Genomic DNA, 27,243 nt, shown 5'->3' with positions numbered 1-27,243 from the left:
ACACACTAAGTGCTGCCGATTATAGTGAGTTGCTCAATAGAATCAAATTTCGAAGAACCGATCCAAATCAATAAAATGCACTACACTTTCATTATTTACTAGAATCACGTTTTCAGTTATAAGAATTAATTTTGAATGCCTCTGTGATATTTTTCTAAAGCACATTTTGTCAGTCCCATTTATAGAGCTCACAACCATAAAACAATAAAAACAATTTGCAGTTTCTGGTTTATTGGGCTTTTCTGTTAGTGTAATTCTGTTAGTGCAATAAATGGATAGTAAACTCGATCTTATTCATTTGATATAATACTGATAGCTGGAATTCTCTGTTTTCACGTTATTATGGTGAAATCTTCTCTTCATTTCTATATCTAAACTTTGTCTCACTTGCTTGTGTTGTGTTACTTCCAATTTGTGTGTGCCATGTGCTTTGTTATTGATTGATGCTTATCTTTTTTACTGTTTCAAATTTTACTACCAAAAAAAAACTGTTGGTGAACAGACAGAGAGTGAATTTGAGTGTAAAAGATAAGTTACAAATTATAGAAATGTATGATAAATTAAACTTAGACAATGTCTCAAAGGGAAGCAGCAGTAAAATTAGGAGTGTCTCAGTCATCTTTATCAAAATTTTTAAAATCATATCACACATTAAACACTAATGTGATTAGTGAAACCAGAAAAAGGCAGTGCAAAGGGAAATGCCAAACAGTAGATGAAGCTCTGTTTGTTTGGTTCAAACAGATCAGCTCATTTAATGCACCAATCAATCATAGCATTCTTCTTCTTCAAAATAACTAATGATTTTGCTGAAAAATTACACGAATAGTTTAAGGTGACAGATGGATGGCTGACAAGATGGATGATAGGCATGATATTGTTTACAAAAAACTTCAGGGAGAAAAACAGGATTTAGCATTAGCATTAGTAGAGGCATATGATGCATGAAAGCAAGCTTATGCAGCATCAGTCAAAAAAAAAAAAAAAAAAAACCTTCCTTCACCCCTCCGTTCGTTCGAAATACCTGTCCAGCTGAGCCTTAAATTTATTTAGGCTATCAACCTCTACAACAAGGGATGGAAGTCTGTTCCACCAACCAACTACCCGCTGGCTAAAGGCAAATTTCCTCACATCTATCTTATATCTGTCTTTCCTCAATTTGAATTTATGCCCTCTCAGTTGATTATTCTGAGCAAGAGGCAGTGTCCCATCAGCATTCAGCATGCTCAAACCATTCAAGGCTTTGTACACCTCTATCAGATCACCTCGCCGGTGCCTAGTCTCCAGACACTGTAATTTGCAAAACTTAAGCCTTTCTTCGTAAGAGCAACTCTTCGTTCCGTTCACTAACCTTGCCCTTCTCTGTACTCGTTCCAGCAGCTCTACATCCTTCTTGAAATGAGGCCTCCAGACCTGTATACAGTACTCAAGATGTGGCCTGACCATTGCCTTATACAAGGGAATAATCACCTCCTTATCCCTGCTAGAAAAATTCCTGTATATCATTGACAAGACACCATGAGCTACTCTTGCAGCTCGTCTGCACTGCTCAGAGAACTTCATATCTGCCTGCACAATTACCCCCAGGTCCTTTTCATTCTGCACCACTGTCAGTGTAGTACCGCAGAGTTGATACGTTGCTCTGGGGTTACTGTTTCCCATATGTAGTACTTTACATTTGTCAATGTTAAACTTCATTTGCCACCTCTCATCCCATCTGATCAACCTTTCCAGATCCTATTGCAGCAGCATAGCATCAGTAGTGTCCTTACCAACCCTGCCAACCTTTGTATCATCTGCAAACTTGGACATTAAACTTGATATACCATCATCAATATCATTCATAAACACCGAAAACAACAATGGACCCAACACTGAACCCTGAGGGACTCCACTAATAACATTAGTCCACGATGACCAGTGTCCATTAATTACCACTCTCTGTCTTCTGCCACTCAACCATCCCTTTATCCATAGCAGCAATTTGCCTCCAATGCCACACTGCTCCAATTTGTGCAGCAGTCTTCCATGTGCAACAGTATCAAAAGCCTTTCTAAGATCCAAATATATAATATCAAAGTTATTCCCTGCATCCAATTCTTTTGTGACTACATCATAGTAGCCAATCAAATTGGTCAGGCAAGACCTTCCCTTAACAAAACCATGCTGTGTCTCAGCTATAACTGAATTCTTGTCAAGATGATCCTGCAGTGCTTCTTTAACCAGTGCTTCCATTAATTTTCCTGGAACAGAAGTTAAACTCACAGGTCTATAATTACTTGTGTCAGCCTTTAGCATTAGCATTAGCATTAGCAGAGGCATATGATGCAAGAAAGCAAGCTTACTCAGCATCAGCCAAAAAAAAAAAAAAAAAAAAAAAAAAAAAACACCCACTCCCATTTCACCCCTCCGTTCGTTCGAAATACCTGTCCAGTTGAGCTTTAAATTTGTTTAGGCTATCAACTTCAACAACAAGTGATGGAAGTCGGTTCCACCAACCAACCACCCGCTGGCCAAAGGCAAATTTCCGCACATCTATCCGACATCCGTCCTTCCTCAATTTGAATTTATGCCCTCTGAGGTGATTATTCTGAGAAAGATGAAGAATCCCATTGGCATTGAGCATGCTCAAACCATTCAAAGCCTTATACACCTCTATCAGATCACCTCGCCGGTGCCTAGTCTCCAGACTCTGTAATTTGCAAAACTTAAGCCTTTCTTCGTAAGAGCAACCCTTTGTTCCATTTACTAATCTTGTTGCCCTTCTCTGTACCCGTTCCAGCAGCTCTACATCCTTCTTGAAATGAGGCCTCCAGACCTGTATACAGTACTCAAGATGTGGCCTTACCATTGCCTTATACAAGGGAATAATCACCTCCTTATCCCTGCTAGAAAAATTCCTGTATATCATTGACAAGACACCATGCGCTACTCTTGCAGCTCGTCTGCACTGCTCAGAGAACTTCATATCTGCCTGCACAATTACCCCCAGGTCCTTTTCATTCTCCACCACTGTCAGTGTAGTACCGCAGAGTTGATACGTTGCTCTGGGGTTACTGTTTCCCATATGCAGCACTTTACATTTGTCGATGTTAAACCTCATTTGCCACCTCTCAGCCCATCTGTTCAACCTTTCCAGATCCTGTTGCAGCAGCATAGCGTCAGTATTGTCCTTAACGACCCTGCCAACCTTTGTATCATCTGCAAACTTGGACATTAAACTTGATATCCCATCATCAATATCATTCATAAACACCGAAAACAACAACGGACCCAACACTGAACCTTGAGGAACTCCACTAATAACATTAGTCCACGTTGAGCAGTGTCCATTGATTACCACTCTCTGTCTTCTGCCACTCAACCATCCCCTTATCCATAGCAGCAATTTGCCTCCAATGCCACACTGCTCCAATTTGTGCAGCAGTCTTCCATGTGCAACAGTATCAAAAGCCTTTCTAAGATCCAAATATATAATATCAAAGTTATTCCCTGCATCCAGTTCTTTTGTGACTACATCATAGTATCCAATCAAATTGGTCAGGCAAGACCTGCCCTTAACAAAACCATGCTGCGTCTGAGCTATAACTGAATTCTTGTCTAGATGATCCTGCAGTGCTTCTTTAACCAGTGCCTCCATTAATTTACCTGGAACAGAAGTTAAACTAACAGGTCTATAATTACTTGTGTCAGCCTTTGATCCTCCTTTGTGAATTGGGGTTACATTTGCACATCTCCAGTCTATGGGCACCTCCCCTGAGTCCAAAGAAGCTCTCATAATTATGGCTAGGGGTTTGCATACTTCCTTTGCTGCCTCCTTTAATATAACTGGATAGATCCCATCCACCCCAGGTGCCTTTTTTATGTTTATCCTCAACAATCTCTCCTCCACTTTCCTCTCAGTTATTACAAAATCATCCAGCTCACTGCCAATGTTTACTTTACCTACATCATTCTCCTTCCTGAATAACTCCTCATGCGTGAATGTAGATGCAAAATACTCGTTTAGATTGTTAGCCACCTGAGCAGGATCCTCAACTGTTGAACCATCAATATCCAGTGGACCAATCTGATTCATCCCTTTCCTTTTCGAGTTCAAGTATGTAAAAAACTCTTTTCTGTTTTTCTTTGCATCCTTTGCCAAGGATTTTTCATAGTCTGCCTTTGCCTGCCTAATCTCCTTTGTGACTTGGTTACAGACCAACTTATATCTATCATAGGCTTCCATGTCACCCATTAATTTGTATGTATCCCATGCATTTTTCTTCTCTGCCACATGTCTCATTAGCTCATCTGACAACCATTTAGGCCTAAACCTTGAACAATATTTCTTAGTTGGTATGTAAAGCCTGGTAGCCTCCAAGATTAGTTCCTTGAATGCTTCCCATTTTGAGTTTGCTGTTGGTAACATCATCAGTTGGTCCCACTGTATAGAATTTAAATACTGTCTCAGACCATCATAGTCGCCTTTACGAAAACAAAAACCCTTCCCTTTACCTCTGATGGTAGTTACCTCCTTGAGTAAATCCCACTTCAACACACTGTGATCACTGCCACCTAGTGGTTCATTTATCTGCAGGTTCTTAATGCATGAAGAATCACTACTGATAATCAGATCAAGAGTATTGCTCCCTCTTGTTGCCTCACGAACATGCTGATGTAGAAAACAATCATCCAATAAATCCACAAAAGCCTTGCTAGTGTGCGAGTGACCAACCCACAAATTCCAGTCAATATCTGGGAAATTAAAGTCCCCCATTATAAGACTCTCAGATTTACTGGCCCACTCTATTTCCCTGTACAATATCTTATTATACTCATCAGAGTCATTAGGCCTATAGCACACTCCTACTCTCAATTTTGATTTCCCTATGCTTATGTCGCACCAAACTGACTCGACACTGCCCTGTCCATCGATGTCGACTGGCTTCACTTCCTTGGACTTTATGTGTTTCTTAATTAATAGCATAACCCCTCCTCCCCTCCTGTCCTGTCTATCCTTTCTATACACATTGTATTCCCCAAATTCCAGTTCCGCATTACTTATATCTGTGTGACACCACGTCTCTGATATCCCAACAATATCTGCCTTTGATGTTTTGAGCAATACCTCAAATTCATCAAATTTATTTACCAAACTCCTAGCATTGGTGTACACGCAGGTATACATGCACCTGTTTCTATTCTTAGCTACCCTAACACAACCCATGTGTTTACTTGTACCGCAATGACTACCAGCAGTCTCTGAAATATCCTGCATCTTGTTTTTCAGACTTCTGCTCATTTGAATAGAAGCAGTGCAAGAATCACTTCCACCTCTGCCAGTGGCTACTGTTAATCTATTAGTCCTTGTATCCCCCCCAACTAGCAGTTTTCCGACCCACCTAACACTGCCTCGACAGCATCAGCAAAAATTCTTGCACCCTTTCTATTTAAGTGTATCCCATCCCTGTAGAAGCAATCTCTCCTGTTAACAAGTACAGTCCAGGCTGAAAAAAATTCTACCCCTTGAGCCTTGCACAATCCCTCCAGGGCCGAATTGATCGACAAGGCTCTCATCATATACTCCCTCCTATCGTGTCTGGGCAGAATTGCAGACACTTTCAAGTTCAACCCTAATTCACGGCTTTTTTTCAACAGTGACCTGTACTTGCTAAGTAATTCCGCCGGTCTCCTACTCTTAATATCATTAGTGCCAACGTGTACAACTATATCACCTTTTGTGCCCTTAAAAGATGATATCCGCTCTACAACGTCATCAACCTTTGCCCCTGGCAGACATACCCTGGTCCTATTCCACCTATCGTTTTTACAAAGTATGTTCCCCGTTTCCCTGACAATAGAGTCACCAACAACTACTAGTTCCTGTGGGACCAGCGCATTCTGCCTAGGGGGCTGCTTCTGTGTTGCCTGATGACCAAGTGCAAGCTCTGGCGTTGATGTGGGCAGCTGAGAGCTTGATGGGCCCCTCAATTTATTTCCTTCGAGGGCATCCACCCTGTCCTTCAAGCTCTCATAAAGGCCCATAACAACGCTGAGTTGTCGCCTGATTTCCTTGCACTCCTTACATCGTGCACACACAAAGACATCCCCCTTGGCAGTATCATGTCCCGTACCCGACTGCTCCGCAAACATCAAGCAAACAGTGCATTTTAATAGACTGTGATTCAGAGGGCAACTGCCCCCCTCAGTTCTCCCCTGAACCACAGCACTCCCATTAGCTTGAGCCTTTTGCTTTGCTGCTCTGGTCAGAGTCATGATTCCGATTTAATTCAATAAAATTCAAAACAAAAATTAAATCCTTAAGTTATATCCCAAAACAGTTATGTTATATATATATTTTTTTCGGTATCTAGTGTTTTCTACGAGTTCCCTTTATACAACTTCCGTATCACGTGTACCACTATAGTTATGTATTAATGATCCTCCTTTGTGAATTGGGATTATATTTGCACATCTCCAGTCTGTGGGTACCTCTGCTGAGTCCAAGGAAGCTCTCATAATTATGGCTAAGAGTTTGCTTACTTCCTTTGCTGCCTCCTTTAATATAACTGGATAGATCCCATCCACCCCAGGTGTCTTTCTTGTATTTATCTTCAACAATTTCTCCTCCACTTTACTCTCACTTATTACAAGATCATCTAGCTCATTGCCAGTGTTTACTTCATCTATGGCATTCCCCTTCCTGAATAAATCCTCATGTGTGAATGTAGATGCAAAATATTGATTTAGTTTGTTAGCAAACTGAGCAGGATCATGAACAGTTGAACCATCGATATAAAGTGGACCAATCTGATTCATCCTCTTCCTTCTAGAGTTTACATAAGTAAAGAACTCCTTGCTGTTTTTCTTTGCGTCCCTTGCCAAAGATTTCTCATAATCTGCCTTCGCCTGCCTAATCTCCTTTGTAACTTGGTTACAGATCAACTTGTATCTATCATAGGCTTCTGTGTCACATTAATTTATATATATCCCATGCATTCTTCTCTGCCATATGTCTCATTAGTTCATCTGACATCCATTTAGGCCTAAACCTTGAACAATATTTCTTAATTGGTATGTAAAGCCTAATAGCTTCCAAGATAAGTTCTTTGAATGCTTCCCATTTTGAGTTTGCTGTTGGTAACATTATCGGTTGGTCCCACTGTATAAAATTTAAATACTGTCTCAGACCATCGTAGTCGCCTTTACGAAAGCAATAACCCTTCCCTTTACCCCTGATGGTAGTTACCTCCTTGATTAAATCCCACTTCAGCACACTGTGATCACTGCCACCTAGTGGTTCCTTTATCTGCAGATTCTTAATGCATGAAGAATCACTACTGATAATCAAATCAAGAATATTACTCCGTCTATTTGCCTCCCGAACATGCAGATGTAGAAAACAATCATCCAATAAATCCACAAAAGCCTTGCTAGTTTGTGAGTGACCAACCCACAAATTTCAGTCAATATCTGGGAAATTAAAATCCCCCATTATAAGACTCTCTGATTTACTGGTCCACTCTATTTCCCTGTACAGTTTCTTATTATACTCATCAGAGTCATTAGGCCTATAGCACACTCCTACTCTCACTTTTGATCTCCCAATGCTATGTCACACCAAACTGACTCGACACTGCACTGTCCAGCGATGTCGACTGGCTTCACTTCCTTGGATTTTATGTGTTTCTTAACTAATAGCATAACCCTTCCTCCCTTCCTATCCTGTCTATCCTTTCTGTAGACATTGTACTCCCCAAATTCCAGTTCTGCATTACTTATATCTGTGTGACACCACGTCTATGATATCCCAACAATATCCGCCTTTGATGCTTCAAGCAATACCTCAAATTCATCAAATTTATTTACCAAACTCCTAGCATTGGTGTACATGCAAGTATACATGCACCTGTTCTTTTTCTTAGCTACCCTAACACAACCCATGTGTTTACTTGTACCCCAATGACTCCCAGCAGTCTCTGAAATAACCTGCATCTTATTTTCCAGGCTGCTACTCATTCCAATAGAAGCAGTGCAAGAATCACTTTCACCTCTGCCAGTGGCTACTGTTAATCTATTAGTCCTTGTATCCCCCAATCTAGCAGTTTTCCGACCCACCTAACACTGCCTCGATAGCATCAGCAAACATTCTTGCACCCTTTCTATTTAAGTGTATCCCATCCCTGTAGAAGCAGTCCCTCCTGTTAACAAGTACAGACCAGGCTGAAAAAAATTCTACCCCTTGAGCCCTGCACAATCTTTCCCGGGCCGAATTGATCGACAGGGCTCTCATCATATACTCCCTCCTATCGTGTCTGGGCAGAATTGCAGACACTTTCAAATTCAACCCTAATTCACGGCTTTTTTTCAACAGTGACCTGTACTTGTTAAGTAATTCCGCCGGTCTCCTACTCTTAATATCATTAGTGCCAACGTGTACAACTATATCACTTTTTGTGCCCTTAAAAGATGATATCTGCTCTGCAACGTCATCAACCTTTGCCCCTGGCAGACATACCCTGGTCCTATTGCACCTATCCTTTTTACAAAGGATGTTTCCCATTTCCCCTGACAATAGAGTCACCAACAACTACTAGTTCCTTTGGGACCAGCGCATTCTGCCTTGGGGGCTGTCGCTGTGTTGCACGATGCCCAAGTGCAAGCTCTGGCGTTTGTGTGGGCAGCGGAGAGCTTGATGGGCCCTCACTTTTAATCCTTCGAGGGTATCCACCCTGTCCTTCAAGCTCTGATATAGGCCCATAACACCGCTGAGTTGTCGTCTGATTTCCTTATACTCCTTGCATCGCACACAGACAAAGACATCCCCCATGGCAGTATCATGTCCCGTACCTGACTGCTCCACAAACATCAAGCAAATAGTGCATTTTACAAGGCTGTGATTCAGACGGCAACTGCCCCCCCTCAATTCTCCCCTGAGCCACAGCACTTCTATTAGCTTGAGCCTTTTGCTTTGCTGCTCTGGTTTGAGTCATGATTTCGATTTACTTTCAATAAAATTTCAATTTCAGTGCAAAATTATAACCCTAAACTTGTATCCCAATACAGTTATAACGCTATAGTTATGTTTCAGTATCGATGTTATCTACGAAATCCCTTTATATAACTTCCGTATCAAGTTAAGTATTAATTTTTTATTTTTGCTAATTATTTATTTTACGTAATCTAAGTTGTTATATGTATATAGGTAAAGTACAATTTAATCGACAATGAAGTTCAACAAGATTAATAGATTCACTGATTATTTGGTATTATATTATGTACTATACTATACTAAGCTTATGCTATCTAGTTCGATATCTTTTGTATCGCGTAAAATGGCGGGAAATTACGAATGGTAAATCTACGGACACTTAAGTATCGATTAACTTCCAGTTCCCGCTGTCTTAATTCAGAATAAACTAAGGATCCTGACTAGCTACTTACAGAAAATAATTCGATATAACAATTGGTTAATAAATCGGCTAAATATGGTTAAAAAAAAAACCTCTCATTCAACGGAGCTGGAGCTTGTAACATGTGGATTTGATACCCTTACCGATACTAAGTAATACCTACAAAATCTCTATCTAAGTTAAACTTTAAACTAAGTATCATAACTAGGAATATAAAGCTACTCTAGAAAACAAGTTAATATGCCAATTTAAGCTAATAAAACTGAAAATAAATCAGAAAAAAACTTCTCTGTCCCAAGAGCGACAATAAGCTACATCCGCACAGGCTGCTCTCGTGCTCAAACTCCCAATGGTTCTGCAGCTGACACCTGCAAAACATCTTATGTACTGGGCTCACATTTCAAGAGGATGCCCCCAAGGATCGTTGTTGGAAACTCTCCTCTGGAACACTGTGCTGGATCAGTGGTTAATGAGGGAACACAATGGTATCAGTAAGATAACATATGTGGATGACTTGGTGATTGTTGCTAATGGAAGTGCAAGGAGAATAACTGAAGAGAAAATACAGCCTATCTTGGATGACTTGATGGCATGGGCTACACTCAACAAACTGAAAATATCTTCCAGTACAACCAGTTTTATTACTTTAAGAACCATTTTAGCCATAATAGATCACCCAGAATCCAACTAAATAATACCCAAATCCCCTATGCATCCCAAACTAAGTATTTGGATATCACCTTAGATGATAAACTCAGTTTTCTGCCTCATGTGTCAAAACTCAGGGACAAAATCTGTTTTTTCACAGCCTCAGTTATCAGCATCTCAAGGAAAGAGTGGGGATTACCAAAGAAAACCTTGAACCTTTACTATAAAACCATATTTTTGCCTATTATTAGCATTAGTAGAGGCATATGATGCAAGAAAGCAAGCTTATTCAGCATCAGCCGAAAAAAAAAAAAAAAACACACCACTCCCATTTCACCCCTCCGTTCGTTCGAAATACCTGTCCAGTTGAGCCTTAAATTTGTTTAGGCTATAACTTCAACAACAAGTGATGGAAGTCGGTTCCACCAACCAACCACCCGCTAGCCAAAGGCAAATTTCCTCACATCTATCCGACATCCGTCCTTCCTCAATTTGAATTTATGCCCTCTGAGGTGATTATTCTGAGCAAGAGGAAGAATCCCATTGGCATTGAGCATGCTCAAACCATTCAAAGTCTTATACACCTCTATCAGATCACCTGGCCGGTGCCTAGTCTCCAGACTCTGTAATTTGCAAAACTTAAGCCTTTCTTCGTAAGAGCAACCCTTTGTTCCATTCACTAATCTTGTTGCCCTTCTCTGTACCCGTTCCAGCAGCTCTACATCCTTCTTGAAATGAGGCCTCCAGACCTGTATACAGTACTCAAGATGTAGCCTAACCATTGCCTTATACAAGGGAATAATCACCTCCTTATCCCTGCTAGAAAAATTCCTGTATATCATTGACAAGACACCATGAGCTACTCTTGCAGCTCGTCTGCACTGCTCAGAGAACTTCATATCTGCCTGCACAATTACCCCCAGGTCCTTTTCATTCTCCACCACTGTCAGTGTAGTACTGCAGAGTTGATACGTTGCTCTGGGGTTAGTGTTTCCCATATGTAGTACTTTACATTTGTCAATGTTAAACTTCATTTGCCACCTCTCAGCCCATCTGTTCAACCTTTCCAGATCCTGTTGCAGCAGCATAGCGTCAGTAGTGTCCTTAACAACCCTGCCAACCTTTGTATCATCTGCAAACTTGGACATTAAACTTGATATACCATCATCAATATCATTCTTAAACACCGAAAACAACAACGGACCCAACACTGAACCCTGAGGAACTCCACTAATAACATTAGTCCACGTTGAGCAGTGTCCATTGATTACCACTCTCTGTCTTCTGCCACTCAACCATCCCCTTATCCATAGCAGCAATTTGCCTCCAATGCCACACTGCTCCAATTTGTGCAGCAGTCTTCCATGTGCAACAGTATCAAAAGCCTTTCTAAGATCCAAGTATATAATATCAGAGCTTTTTCCCTGCATCCAGTTCTTTTGTAATTGCATCATAGTATCCAATCAAATTGGTCAGGCAAGACCTGCCCTTAACAAAACCATGCTGCATCTGAGCTATAACTGAATTCTTGTCTAGATGATCCTGCAGTGCTTCTTTAACCAGTGCCTCCATTAATTTTCCTGGAACAGAAGTTAAACTAACAGGTCTATAATTACTTGTGTCAGCCTTTGATCCTCCTTTGTGAATTATATCATAAACAGCAAGTGTTTGGTACCAAAAAAGTATCAAAGGTAAAAGTGAAACAGAAACTTATTTCCACACAAAGGTCAGTTCTTCTGGTGATTAGTAATATTCGAAGGACTGTTTCAAACAATGCACTCCAAATTCTTGGTACGATTCCTGTAGATTTATATATATTGCTTTCCAGGGTTTGATTTACTACCTAAAAAAAGGGACAGTCTAAGACAAGGCTTGGAATTATGACTGATCCAGCCAGCGACTTTAAAAGGGAGAAGAAAAGGCTTTGGAAGGAATTTACTGTTGCCTGGCAAAAAAGATGGGATGAGAGCAAATTTTGACTCTTGTAACAAGAAAGTATATTGTACAAACGGAATTCTCAACGACCTCTGGAGTTATTTCATGGTTTAGGCCTTTTATGACAACTTCTTATCTGCTAATAGGCATGGTTCCCTCCTGGCTAAGTTATTTGAGCGTGGCCTGGAGCCTGATCTGTACTGCACATGTGGGGAATATGAAAAATGGATTATGTACTTCTGAACTGTCCATTGTACTCTCAACCTAGAGCGGATTTAATGTCTGTAGTTCCAAACTTATTGGAGAACAATGTAAATATCTTAGTTGAAGACCATAATAACTTTTCTGCTCTGCAAACCTTCTCAAGAACAGTTTTCATATTGAGGACTCAGCTAACAACTTCAGCTTCTTCTGGGAATTGACTTCACAAATGACCAAAAGACAAAAGGTTTATGTGTAAACAGAAGATTTAAGTTAATTGTTATTGTGTTGACTTATATTGAGTTATTGTGTTGACTTATATGGATTGTTATTGTGTTGATTTATGTTAATTAATGTTGCATCGATTTATTTCAATTGTCTTTATAAAGATTGGTTTCTGTGAAACAAGGTTTATGAGAATCATTTAGTAGCTATCTCATTGTGCTTCAAAAGGTTTGAAGCACAATGACAAAACTGTCAACAGGTTTGAAAGTTCCAGCAGACAGACTAGACAGTGTTGTTAATTGTCTATTGTATGTAATTTAATTATATATTATTTCTTGGTTCTCAGGAATTCAGAGACTCTGAGCATATTTAAAACAAGTATTGTATATATCTGTTTAATGTAATAATTACTGTTTCTTTGTGGAAGTGAGGATAATTTGTGGAAGTTCTCCACTAGTAATTCACTTATTGACATCCCAGCACTACATCCAGTGGGTGCAGGACTTGTGCATTTGACACGAACACATAACGTAAACTCAGGCCTAGAGAAGGGCACCGGGCGGCAGCTGTCTTATATTGGCAGTGGTAAAATAGTAGTAGTAGTAGTGGCATGTGATGCAAGAAAGCAAGTATGAGCTTATGCAGCATCAGCCAAAAAAAAAAAAAATCACGCCATTCCCTCCAAATGCCTGTCCAGTTCCTCCTTAAATTTATTTAACCTATCAACTTCCACAATGACAGATGGAAGTTTGTTCCAGCAATTAACCACCTGCTGGCTAAAGGCAAATTTCCACACATCTATTCTTTTCTTAATTTGAATTTATGCCCCTTTAGGTTCGTAATCTGAACAAGTGGAAGGATCCCATGAGAATTCAGTGTGCTCAACCCGTTCAAGGCCTTATACACCTCAATCAGATCACCATGCTGTTGTTGTTGTTGTTGTTTGGTTTTTAGGAGCATTAGCAACTAAGGCCATATTGCTCCGGGATATGCGGTGGTCATTTCCTGACCTTTCCGCATCCTCCGTATTTGGTGGTGACGGGCTCGAACCCCGGTCTAATCAAGAAGCGTGTGCTACGCACTGCTGCTCCTTCCCACCTGGCTAGATCACCATGCAGGTGCCTAGTCTCCAGCCACTGAAATTTGCAGAACTTAAACCTCTCTTGGTAAGAGGATCCCTTCATTCCCCTCACCAATCTTGTTGCCCTTCTCTATACACGCTCAAGCAAATCGACATCCTTCCTAAAATGAGGCCTCCAGACCTGTACGTAGGACTCAAGGCGTGGCCTGACCATTGCCTTATACAGAGGGACAATCACCTCCTTTTCCCTGCTAGCAAAATTCCTATATATCATTGGCAAAACCTCATGACCTGCCCTGGTTGTTGTTGTTATGGGAGTTTAATGCGCCGACCTGCCCTGGCAGCCTGTCTGCATTGCTCAGAAAACTTCATATCTGACTGCACAATTACTCCCAAGTCTTTTTCATTTTTTACCACCTTAAGTGTAGTACCACACAGTTGGTACTTTTCTCTCGGGTTACTTCTACCCATATGCAGTACTTTGCATTTGTCAAGGTTAAACTTCAGTTGCCACTTCTTAGCTCATCTGTCCAAATTATCTAGATCCTGTTGCAGTATCACACTACCATTACTGTCATTAACAACCCTGTCAACCTTTGTATCATCTGCAAACTTTGACACTAAGCCTGATATACCTTCATAAATATGATTGATAAATATACAAAACAACAGTGGACCCAACACCGAACCCTGTGGGACTCCACTAATAACATTAGTCCACGAAGAGCAGCACCCATCGATTACCTCCCTCTGTCTTCTCCCACTTAACCATCCTTTTATCCAATGTAGCAACTTACCCTTAATACCATTTTGCTCCAATTTGTTCAATAGTCTTCCATGCACAACAGTGTCAAAAGCTTTCCTGAAATCCAAATATATGATATCAAAATAATTTTTTGCATCCAGTTCCTTTGTAACCACATTGCACATGTGGTTACAAAGGAACAATTTGTAAATACCTCGCACATGTTTTTAGGCCAGATTTGTCGAGGTTCTACGCCAAAACAGATGAACTAGGTGGAGATGGGCTTTTGCCTAGGAGCCACCCTTGATTCTGGGATCCATGTATGCAATGCACCAGGAGGTCAAATATAATATGTCTTATATATTTGTAATGAGAATGTTAATGTATATAAAATTGTATATATATCTTCATGTAAGTATTGCATATATATGTAATAATTGTATGTACAAATAAATGGAATGGAATGAAAATGGTTGAAAACCTCTTGGCAAACTATGTTAAACACTTATAATCCTGAAGACGTTTTTAATATAGATGAAACAGGGTTGTACTACAGGGCTACCCCAGACCACTGCATGATTTTTAAAAATTCCTCTGCGTCTGCAGGAAAGAAAATCAAGGACAGGATTGTTGATATCATCATTCTTCTTCTCTTTCTTGGTTATTCCCTTCTATCCCTCTCTCTCTCTGGGCGCCTCCTTAGCCAGGTGGGAAGGAGCAGCAGTGCTTAGCAAACACTTCTTGATTAGACCGGGGTTCGAGCCCGTCACCAACAAATAGGGAGGATGCGGAAAGGTCAGGGAATGACCACCGCATATCCCCGGAGCAATATGGCCTTAGTTGCTAATACTCCTAAAAACCAAATAACAAACAATCTACCCCTCTCTCTCTCTCTCAGGGTAACTAAATTTTTTTTTGGCTGGTGCAGCATATGCCTCAGGCTTCCTTGCTCCATTGCTCCATATGGCTAATGATAATAATAATTACAGTTCTTTTAACATGCAGCAAGATGGGAACAATCAAGATGAAGCTGTTAGTTATGGACAAGAGTAAATCGCCTAACTGTTTTAAAGGAATAAAACAGCTGCTTATTGAATATGCCAATAATACCAGTGCTTGGATGACAGCTTCTTTATTTGAAGATTATCTTCATAATGGGATTTGAAATTGGATAAGAAAAACAAAAAACTGCATTGGTTTTGAACAACTGCTCAGCTCATCAAAAGTTGACTTTCAGAAATATTGAATTTGTTTTTCTACCTTCAGATATCATATCACTGATTGAACCTCTTGATCAGGGAATAATAAAAACCTTTAAGACCTTTTATAGATCGGATGTGAGGCGAAGAATCATTCAGTCTATGGATGAAGGTTTGGGAACATCATCCAATATCGCAAAGCAGATAACTGTTCTAGATGCACTTCATATGACAATAAGTGCCTGGAATAAAGTTTCCAAAACCTGCATTAGCAACTGTTTCACAAAATGTGGATTAATTATTCTTGATGGGCAACTAAGTCATGATGCTGATCATGTCGAAAAGCCTGAAGACATGGGTGAACAGGAGTTTAATGATTGGGTGGACATAGATGGTGATCTATAAGTTACTACAGCTTTAACAGATGAAAAAATTGCCCAGTATGTTACTGATAATTTTGCCAAGGAAAATGAAGATGAAATAATTTTGGAGGAAAATGAAGATGAACCTGAATGAATTTCAGTTACAAAACGGCAAACTCTTGAAGCTATAGTCATCCTGCAGAGAGTGTTGGAAGAAACTGGTACAAGTGATCATGAATATAGACTCTTATACAATATAAAGCAATCTAAAATAAGTGACTATTTTAAATTATAATCATATTACAAAGTGTTATGTTTAATTAATATGTATATTAATTAAGCTATGTACGTAAGTATAAATTTATTTTTATTTTGCTAACCTGTGGATAAATTTATTTTTATTTTGTTTGGAAAGTAAAAATCGGAATAGTCTACTGATTTTTACGTCATTTAATTGGTAATAAATACTTTGGCAATGAAGTGTAAATTTGTGCTTTATATCTATTTTTTTATAGCCTCTGGATAATATTTGTTGATTTTTGCTTATTAGAATCTCTGTTTATTAAAATTAAATTTGCAAATGTGATCACTATAACTGCGGTGCTTAGGGTGTGTGTGTGTGTGTGTGTGTGTGTGTGTGTGTGTGTGTGTGTGTGTGTGTTTCATAAAAAAAATAACTATCTTTAAAAATAATAATTAATAAAAGTAATTATATTCTGAGATCTCTGTTTTAGGGTATTTACATAAATTTCTTATGTTTTAATAAAATAATTAAGAACATAGTGTAGAGTTTTGTTTACCTGTTATGATCAGTGCAGTAGTAGTGGCAAAAAAAGCAAGAAAACAAATGCATATAGCATCAGCGAAACAAAAACAAAAGTACCCACTTCAACAACATCAGATGAAAGCCTGTTCCAACAATCAACTGCCTCCTGACTGAAGGAAAACTTACATAGATCTGTCCTGCAACCATCCTTCCTCAACTTGAAGACACCTTGTGTGTGTGGTGGTCTCAGGAAAAGGAAGGATGCCATCAACATCAAGCTTACTCAATCCATTCAATGCCTTAAACACCTCAATCAGATCAACTTGTAGGTGCCTACTCTTCAGTTGTTTCTACTAAAGCCTTCCTTGGTAAGAGGACTCTTTTGTTCCCTTCACCAATCTAGTTTCCCTTCTCTGCAACTGTTCAAACAGAACTATATCCTTTCTAAAGTAAGGGCTTCAGACCTGTATACATACTCAAGATGTGGCCTAACCATACCCTTGTACAAAGGGGTAATTACCTCCTTATTGCTGCTAGTAGAGTTTCTGTATATCATTGACAAAACCCCATGAACTCTCCCAGCTGCCTGTCTGCACTGATAAGAGAATTTCTGACACATCTGACAGCACAGTTACCCTCAGTAACTGTGCTGTTAGATGTGTCAGAAATTCTCTTTTTCATTTTCCACTATCCTGAGTGTAGTACCCCACAATTGATGAATTATTCTGGGATTATTGCTCTACAAATGTAGCTACTCATAAATAATTTTTAAAAAAGAAATTTTTTTTAATTTGAAGACACATTTGTTTTATGGTTTATGAGCCACATCTAGTGATGAAAACTGTACACAAAATTTTGCAGTAATAAAGTTCTCACTAGAACATTTCAAATATTGTTTGCTTTTTATAATATTAATGAAAATTATTTATTCATTTTAGGCAGTTTGTTTCTATGGCAATCAGAAAATATTATTTTTGTTTGAATTTAATTTGACATGCAAGCTGGAAAAGGTTTGCCATTGCTGTTATAGACTAACTCTCAGAGACATTCCATACCTATTGCTCAGATTACTGACCTGAGGGGATATAAATTCAAATTGAGAAAAGACAATTGTAGAATAGATGTGCAGAAATTTTCCTTTAGCCAACGGGTGGTTGATAGTTGGAACCAACTTCTATCTGTTGTAGTGGAAGTCAACTTAAATAAGTTCAAGGCAGAACTAGACAAGCATTTGGAGTGAGTGAATGGATGGGTGAAATGGGAGGTGTTTTTTTTTTTTTTTTTGGCTGATGCTATATAAACTTGCTTTCTTGCATCATATGCCTCTGCTAATGCTAATAAGTTAAAATGTGGCGCTGAAATCTAACATTAAATAATTTTTCTATTTTATTTATACTTGAGGACGGCCATATATTGTAACAGGAGTTGATAATTATTCCTCTTGCAATTTATGGATTCCCTGCAAGATGAGTTAACAAGTTTATCAGACAGAATGACTGCTTGCCATTAAGAGTAGACTATATATTTTGTAGTATCGCTGGATTAAAATACATGTGTGGAGATCTCTATCTGCAAACTAACTACTCTGTTACAGCCAACTGTTAATTTATCAATGCTATATTTATATAAAGTTGATAAAATGATAATAGTCATGTGAATATAGTTGTCAATCTCAGTGTCTGAAGAAAAAAAAAGAGAATGAATTCTTTTTCTCAAAAAGAAGGGATAGATCTTTTAATAGAAATATTTCAAAGCCAGTAAAAGTTCATATTATAATTCTTCTGTGTAGATTCCAAATGAAGCTCCATGGGATGCTCCTCATGCTGAAGACTGGGATGCAATGACTTTCAAAGATTTTATTGACAAGCACTGCTGGACTAAGTAAACAAATTGAATAAGTATTTTTTTAATATACTGTGAGAACATTATATGGTATTTCTTGAAGAATTATTGTTAAAAAAAAGAAATATTAGTCGATTGAGTGATTTACTTTTAGAATATATTGTGCTAAAGATTTAGGTTACAGAAATTCCATTATTGTACTTTCATGTTTACTCTAACACAAAACCCTACTTAATAATTTGATGACATTTCCTGATTCCTTATGGAATGTTATCAGGCCTGAATAAAGAAAAGATGACTACTATGTGAATATGACTAGGAAGACTATAAAGGAACTAATAACTACTATATTCATACAGTAGTTATTTTTCTTCATTGTCTGTTGAAAATCTTTCACTAGGAATTCAGAATAAAAAACATTATGGGAATCCTATTGTTTCAACTTTGTACTAGACACGTTGGACAGACAAAAAAAATTTTCTTGTTTATACTCTGGCAAAACCACCATGTCACTGGAGTTTACAATAAATCAATAAGTACAAATGTTAATCGTATATAGCAGTCATGGGCTTGAACCCTTGTCCACTCAAAGAGCATGTGCTACTGCACTCGTGCTCCTGACCACTCGGCTATGTCAGGCCTAACTTGTGTGATCGAGACCTGCTAATATTAGCGGGTCTTGATCACACAAGTTGTCTTTCCAACATCTCTAGTATAAAGTTTTAGGACAACAAGATTCCCATAATGTTTTTTATACAATGTCAATGTCTAAGTATATTCGTTTGATGTTTCATAGCTGCTAAAATGTGGCAGACAAATGCATCAGTGAATAATCCATTGTTCTATTTCAAAAGCATATAACTTCCCCATTACATGAACATATTCAACCTATATGAAGTAACTTTAATAAAGTATTTCCAACAAAAAATGCATACGTTCACAAATTATTCTGATTCACACAAATAAAAATACAAGCAAACTAAAGAAATTTTAGAAAAGAGTTCAAAAGAGCCACCATATCCATAGTAAAATGTGCACTAAAACAAAGGACCCATGCAAAGGAATACCTTCTGCACTATATTCACAGAGTAAAAAATCGACTAAAATCACTTGTGAAGGAGGACTTACAGAATGTCTTCTTCCACCATTTACAGGATAGAATAAAATTTTATACTGAAATATTTGAGAAAAAATGGCAAGACATGAATAAAAAGAGAGAAGGAAATCACCAAGAAAGAAAAGAATGATGATATTCAGCTCATGACCCTGGGTGTGTCAAGCCCATACTCACCAGATGTGATGCAAAGTAATTAAGAGATCTTTTATAAGTTTATGCAGATGATATAATCTTATATACAGTTGGAAAAAACTCAAAACAATTATGACTCATGATCTATAGCAGGACCGTATTCATTTGCAGAGTTGGCTACATGATAATAAATTAGCACTTAGTTTTGAAAAAACAATTTTTGGTAATTAGACCTCCTCATCAAATTCTAGATAGTTATCCTTGTATTAAAATACATAAACATGAATCCCTTCATGATCAGAATTTCCAGAATTGCAAACGTCAAACTGTGAAAGAAGTTTCAAATCATTGTTACCTTGGGTTATGGATTGACTACAACCTTAGTTGGGAAATTCATATCACAAATTTGTATAAAAAAATTAAATTTTATGTCTACTCTTTTTTACTTAAAATAAATAAATGCACAAGGCATAATACTTTAAGAGTTTGGTATCTATATATGATATCGGTGTTTAGATACACCATAGATAACTCTTAAGAAACTACAAAGTAGTTGTTGGCGGCATCATTTGCTCTTTCTCATATTGTGCTCTGCCTTCACGACGAGTTGCCATGATATTGCACTACTTTGAATAAGTAATGCTTCACTGATAGAGAAGACTATTGTTACTTATTCTCAGTTGAGTACCACCACCCAGACATCTACACCTATTGGCATCTCTTATATTGTGTGATTAACTTCACAACTGGGTCGTCATGTCTGCAATACCAGGGTACCTGCCCACCCACTGATGATTGGCCAATAGCCATGAAACAGTGCTGTCTGGGTGGTGGTACTCAACTGAGAATAAGTAACAATAGTCTTCTCTATCAGTGAAGCGTTACTTATTCGAAGTAGTGCAATATCATGGCAACTCGTCGTGAAGGCAGAGCACAATATGAGAAAGAGCAAATGATGCCTCCAACAACTACTTGGTAGTTTCTTAAGAGTTATCTATGGTGTATCTAAACACCGATATCATATACTCTTTTTTACTATATTAAGAATAAGTTAAATCTTATAACAAAAGTTATCTTATATTATGCATTAGTGTACTCCCAACTTAATTATGGGCATGACAAATCTGTCAGAAGTAAGGATAATAAATAACTTTAATTAGGAGGATTTTGAGACTTTTAATGGGAAAAAAAGAAGTAAAAATACTGGAATGACTTGAATAAGGGAAGGCGATTTTTGCTAAAATATAAAATCCTTTATCCAGTTCAAAAACTGAAGTTAAACATCATTTTGAAAAATTTGAACATTATTTTTGAGGAGTTGAATGAGCAAAGGAATTTTTCACATAATTAAAGGATTGTTTTGCCCTAAGATACTGAATAGATTTGGAGAAATGCATACAATGAATATAATTAATAATTTGTTGGCTAGTGTTGATTTCAGATTCAGGAGAAGTTATCTCATTTTAAAATTAAAATATTTAATAAGAAAATTTTTGATTCTTAATGATTCAGCAAATTAGAAATTCCTCCCCCCCCCCACCTTTTTTGTTCAATAACAAATTTGTTTGGAAAACTTTTATTTGATGTATATCTTATTGTCAAGAAATATTATTTTTTTCTTAACAAGTTTATTTATTGTAAACAAATCTTTTGATGAATCATTTGTAGTGTATTGCATTTATTATTATTGCTGTGTTACTTCAGATTCAAAAAGATTTATAAAGATTCAAAATTTCCTGTTCCTAGATATTTTGTGTGAATTGCATCATTTCAGTTTACTCAGTCCTTTGTGTTGTTAAATGATGTATTTAATTCTGAAATTGTTATATCAGATAAACCTGTTAAATCATAGAACAGATTATAATGTTCTTTTTTGGAGTTAATAATTTGATTCTTACAGTATCATGTATATATCATTACATTTGCAAACATACACATGTTTTCATAGATGTCAATTGGCCAAATGGATTGAATACATTGATACTGTAGTATTCATTAAAAGAAACTAAGATTTAGAGTTACAAATCTTTTAATTTTTTATGTTCATAAAAATTATTATTTTTTAATGTTTAGCACTGCTCGTTCCATGATGAAATTATCTGTCAATGCAGCTATTGGTACTGAGCCCCATGAAGTATCACTCCTGTGGTTTTTATGGTATTTTAAACAATGCGGAGGAGTAAAAAGAATATTTTCGACTACCAATGGTGGTCAGGTAAGTACATTTTTATCTGCTTATTTATTATTAGTAATATGCAGGAAAACAAGCTTACAAAGGCATCAATCAAAAAAAAAAAAAAAAAAAACCCTCTCCATCCCCTCCAGTAATTTCTCTAGTTCTTCCTCCAATTTATTCAGACTATCTACTTTCGCAACAACAGATGGAAGTTTGTTCCAACAACCAACCACCTGCCTGCAGTTTGTAGAACTGAAGCTTTTCTTGTTAAGATCAGCTTTTGTTTTCTTCACCAGTTTTATTGCCCTTCTCTGCACACATTCCAGCAGATCCTCATCCTTCCTAAGGTGAGGTATTCAGACCTGTATGCAGTACTCAATATTGAGGCTTAACCATTGCCTTGGACAATGGGATAATAATCTTATTTCTGTGAAGTTCCTGTGTATCATTGACAAACTCCCACGAGCCATCCTAGCAGCCTGTCTGTATTGCTCAGAGAACTTCATATATGTCTGCACAATTAACTCCAGGTCTTTTTTCATTTTTCTCTATCCCAAGTATAGCATGTTATTCTAGGATACTGCTACTCGGATGTAGTGCCTTGTATTTGTTGATGTTAAACTTCAACTTTTATTTTTCAGCCCATCTGCCTAATTTTTTTCAAACCTTGTTGCGGCAGCTTACCCTGATTACTGTTATTAACCACCCTGCCAACGTTTGTATCATTTGCAAACTTACACATTAAGTTTGATATACCATCATCTGTAGCAATTTTAAAATTGAGAAAGGAGTTTGATAAGGAGACACAATATCTCTGAAGTTTTTTACTGCTGCCCTTGAGGAAGCTTTCAGAAGATTGGACTTGTTGCAGAAAAAGAGTCAGTGTGAATGGAGAGTACCTAAACTATTTAAGATTTGGAGATGACATTGTCAGTGGAGCAATATGGCCTTAGTTACTAATGCTCCTAAAAACCAAATAACTAACTAACTAATGACATTGTCATCATAAGCCACAATCCCAAAGAATTAGAAGAAAATCTTAATCAGTTATGCAGAATTAGTAAGGATTTCAGACTAAAGATGAATATGACTAAAACAAAAGCAATGATGAAAAAAAATGCTACATAAAGGGATATAATCACTGAAGGAGCAGTAATTTAAAATGTGGATTTGTATATTTACCTGGAACAAGTCATTAGCTGTAATAATGGTAAATGACTAGAAGTCAAGAGAAGGATAAATCTTGGATGGATAGCATTCAGGAAATATAGTAACCCCAATATTCCAATTTGTCTGAAATGCAAAATAATGAATCAATGTATACTCCCCACCATGACTTATGGAAGTGAAACTTCCATAAGTCATGATGGGGACTTAAGTCAAGGCACTCACTAAAAGAATGGAAGAGAAGTTGAAAACTACACAGTGAAGAATGGAAAGAATTATATTAGAAATCACTGTGGGATAAGAAGAGAACCACACGGATTTCTAGCAGGGATAAGGAAGTGATTATTCCCTTGTATAAGGCAATGGTTAGGCCACATCTTGAGTACTGTATACAGGTCTGGTGGCCTCATTTCAAGAAGGATGTAGAGCTGCTGGAACGGGTGCAGAGAAGGGCAACAAGATTAGTGAATGGAACAAAGGGTTGCTCTTACGAAGAAAGGCTTAAGTTTTGCAAATTACAGAGTCTGGAGACTAGGCACCGGCAAGGTGATCTGATAGAGGTGTATAAGGCTTTGAATGATTTGAGCATGCTCAATGCCAATGGGATTCTTCATCTTGCTCAGAATAATCACCTCAGAGGGCATAAATTCAAATTTAGGAAGGACAGATGTCGGATAGATGTGCGGAAATTTGCCTTTGGCCAGCGGGTGGTTGGTTGGTGGAACCGACTTCCATCACTTGTTGTTGAAGTTGATAGCCTAAAAAATTTAAGGCTCAACTGGATAGGTATTTCGAACAAACGGAGGGGTGAAATGGGAGTGGTGTGTTTTTTTTTTTTTTTTGGCTGATGCTGAATAAGCTTGCTTTCTTGCATCATATGCCTCTACTAATGCTAATGCTAGTCAACAAACACAGATAAAGGACATTCTTATCAAAACTAAAGAACTGAAATGAACTTGGGCAGGACACAGCTCAAAGACATGATGACAGATGGACTAGGAAAATAACAGAATGGTACCTGAGAGGAGCTAAAAGAAAACCTGGAATACAGCAATGGAGATGGACAGATGAAAATCATGAAATTTGTGGGCAGTAAATGGATGGCCATTGCACAAAACAGAAGGAACTAGAAAGTTGCTGGAGAGGCCTTCATCCTGCAGTGAATTGAAAATTGGCTGATGATGATACCTTTATCAATAAATATAGACAACAAGAATGGACACAGCACTGAACTCTAGGAGATACCGCTGATAGCATTTGTCCATGAAAAGCAGTCCCTTAATAACCACTTTGTCTTCTCCCACTTAACTATCCATTTATCCATTTTTTGTGCAACAGTATTAAAAGCTTTCTTGAAATATCCAAGTACAGTCGAACTTGGTTATAATGAGCATCACAGGACTGACAAAATTTCCTCATTATAACCGTTGCTCGCTATATCAGTGATAGTAGAGATGGAGAAACCCCCGGGGTCATTAAACAATGAACACTTTATATCAGTGATGAGTTAAATCTATCTCCTATTTTTTTTAAATTCTCAATAACATGCTAAAAAGATTGATTCAAAAAACTAAAATGTTAGGAAAAAAAATTAATATAAGTATATACCTACATATTTGTATTGATATGCTTGAATAAACTGCAGTACACTTGATATTAAACAATTTATTTGTCTGTAATTTTAATACCATACCCATAATACTAAGCACAATTTATTTCTCTGTAATTAAAAACAGTACTATTTAATAATAAACACTATTTCAATTAGTCTTTACATATGAATCTTAAAATTGATGTTTGTTTTAAAGATTTCACTTTGATATTTTTTAAGTTTCCCCTCAAAACACTCAAAGTGTTAAGTTTCATTATTTTCCTCAGTTCCTTCAAAAAAATTGACTAATGTGTCCATTGCACCTTGAGCTTGTGAGATTGTCGACACTGATTTTGATTCACTTTCAATTATCATCATCACAATCGTTGTTATTGTCTTTGTTGAGCACAGATTCTACAAAGTCACTCTGTAGATAATAAGTTGTAAGTAATCATCAACTCATACAAACAGATAACATCGACTCATCGATGTTATCTGTTTCACCTGTACTTACAACGTTGTTACATAGCAACCATTTGGATAATGGTAAGTTGTTTTCTTCATTTCCATCTTCTTCATCTACAATTGAAATATCATTTGAATTTAATTTTGATTTCTTGAAGCAATCTGATATGGTTGTCGAAGTAACGTTGTTCCATGCATCATTCAATAAATTTATAGCACCCAATATCTATATAGACTTGGTAAGTTTCTGTTCTTTTTAACTGATCAGATGTAGAACTAGAAACCTTTTATAAAATCCTTTTCAAACTCTTGATTACACCTATTTTCATTGGTTGTAAAATTGATGTCACATTGGGCCTTTTAAGAATTTGTTAAGGTTTCCCCTTAACAAACCTGCTGTGACTATAGTATAATTACATTCCTCTCTAGTCCTACATTACTTCTTTAACCAGTGACACCATTATTTTCCCTGGAACAGAAGTTAACCTAACAGGTCAGTAAATACTCATGTCATCTTTTGATTCCCCTTTATGAATTTGGGATGTATTCTTACATCTCCAATTCAGAGGACTTTTCCTGAATCCAAAGATGCTCTCATAATTATGGTTAAAGGTTTGCTTGCTTCCTTTGCTTTCCCCCACCTTCCCCCTTAATATAATTGGATAGATCCCATCCACCCCAGGTGCCTTTTTTTATGTTAAGCTTTAACAATTTCTCTTTCACTTTCTTATTAGTTATCACAAAATTATTTAGCTCCTTATTAGATTTTGAAAACTTTGATATTTTCCCTTCCTAAAGAATGCATGAATGTAGGTGCAAATTACTTATTCATGTTGTCAGCAACCTGTGCAGTATCATCAACAGTTAAACTATCAATGTCAAGCAGGTCAATGTGATTGAACGTCTTCCTTTTACTATTAACTTAAGTAAAGAAGCCTTAGCTGTTTCTTTTCTTTGCCGGAGACTCCTCATAATCTGCCTTAGCTTGCCTAATTTCCTTTACAGGTTAGTTTATGTCTACAAGGGATTTCAGTAAAGTAAAGTAACGCATTTTTTCTCATGATGATGTTTAATAATACGAAGTTGAAATTACACACCAAGAAATAAGTGAACAATCACTACTCCACAAAGTCTCCAGTTTTATTGATGCACTTGTCCCAGCGATGGATCAGTTTATCAATACCAGTACTGAAAAAGTCCGTGCCCACACACAGTAACCAACATCGCACTACCTGATGAACTTCCTCATCCGTGGTGAAATGCTTTCCTGAAAGGTGTTTTTTCAGAGGGCCAAACAAATGGAAGTCTGAAGGCACTAAGTCTGGGCTGTAGGGGGGGGGGATGTGACAGAGTTTACAATGATTATGGTGCAACCACTCAACTCCACACACTGCCCACACTCAAGTGTGGGCAGTGTGTGGAGTTGCGTTATTATGGAACAAAATCACACCACTTGTCAGGAGTCCTGGTCGTTTGCGTCAAATGTTGGCTTTCAGTTTTTCCAACGTTCAACAGTAAAGGTGTGCATTGATTGTTCCTTCTTTCAGCAAGAAATCCATGAACAGAACATCTTGGTGATACCAGAACACTGTGGCCATGATTTTTCAGACAACAGTTTTGAATTTTTTGTGCACAGGAGATTGTGGATGTTTCCAGGTCATGGAGCCTTGTTTGCTCTAGGGGTACAAGTGATGAACCCACATTTCGTCTGCTGTGACTATGCAAGTGAGAAAATCCTCTTTCATTGCTGTATCGCAACAGATTCTCCAGACACATCCCCATGTGTTTTAATTTGTCCTCCTCTGACAATTGTCGGGGCACCCAGCGGCAGCACACCTTTCAAAAACCAAGGACATCATGAATAATTTTGTGAACAGTCAACTTACTCACATTCACTATTTGTGCAATTTCACACAGTTTCACTCACCTGTTTTCAAGAACAATACCCTTAATGCACAAAATGTTGTCTTCTGTCTTGCTCGATGAAGGCCTGTCCATCCAATGTCAATCTTCAATGTCAACATGGACCACTTTAAATTCATTGCATCAAAAACACACCTGCTTCTTTGTCATCACCTTTTTTTAGCATTAGCATTAGCATTAGTAGAGGCACCTGATGCAAGAAAGCAAGCTTATGCAGCATCAGCCAAAAAAAAAAAAAAAAAAACCACTTCCACTTCACCCCTCCGCCCGTCC

General features: G+C 37.7%; 1 protein-coding gene across 1 annotated transcript in view; it reads left to right on the top strand.

Moving 5' to 3' along the window:
* Positions 1–27,243, top strand: part of LOC150080254 (amine oxidase [flavin-containing]-like) — a 173,354-nt gene that overhangs the window by 62,347 nt on the left and 83,764 nt on the right. Inside the window, exons 5-6 of the mRNA XM_090381580.1 lie at positions 18,347–18,438; positions 21,722–21,863. Of these exons, the coding sequence (XP_090237706.1) occupies positions 18,347–18,438; positions 21,722–21,863 (234 nt within the window). The remainder of the gene's footprint in view (positions 1–18,346; positions 18,439–21,721; positions 21,864–27,243) is intronic.

Source organism: Mastigoproctus giganteus, chromosome 9 (assembly GCF_048544385.1).
Source record: "Mastigoproctus giganteus isolate SK-2022 chromosome 9, ASM4854438v1, whole genome shotgun sequence".
Classification (NCBI taxonomy): domain Eukaryota; kingdom Metazoa; phylum Arthropoda; class Arachnida; order Uropygi; family Thelyphonidae; genus Mastigoproctus; species Mastigoproctus giganteus.
The sequence above is the reverse complement of the archived record's forward strand: the minus strand, read 5'-3'. Positions and strand labels throughout refer to the sequence as shown.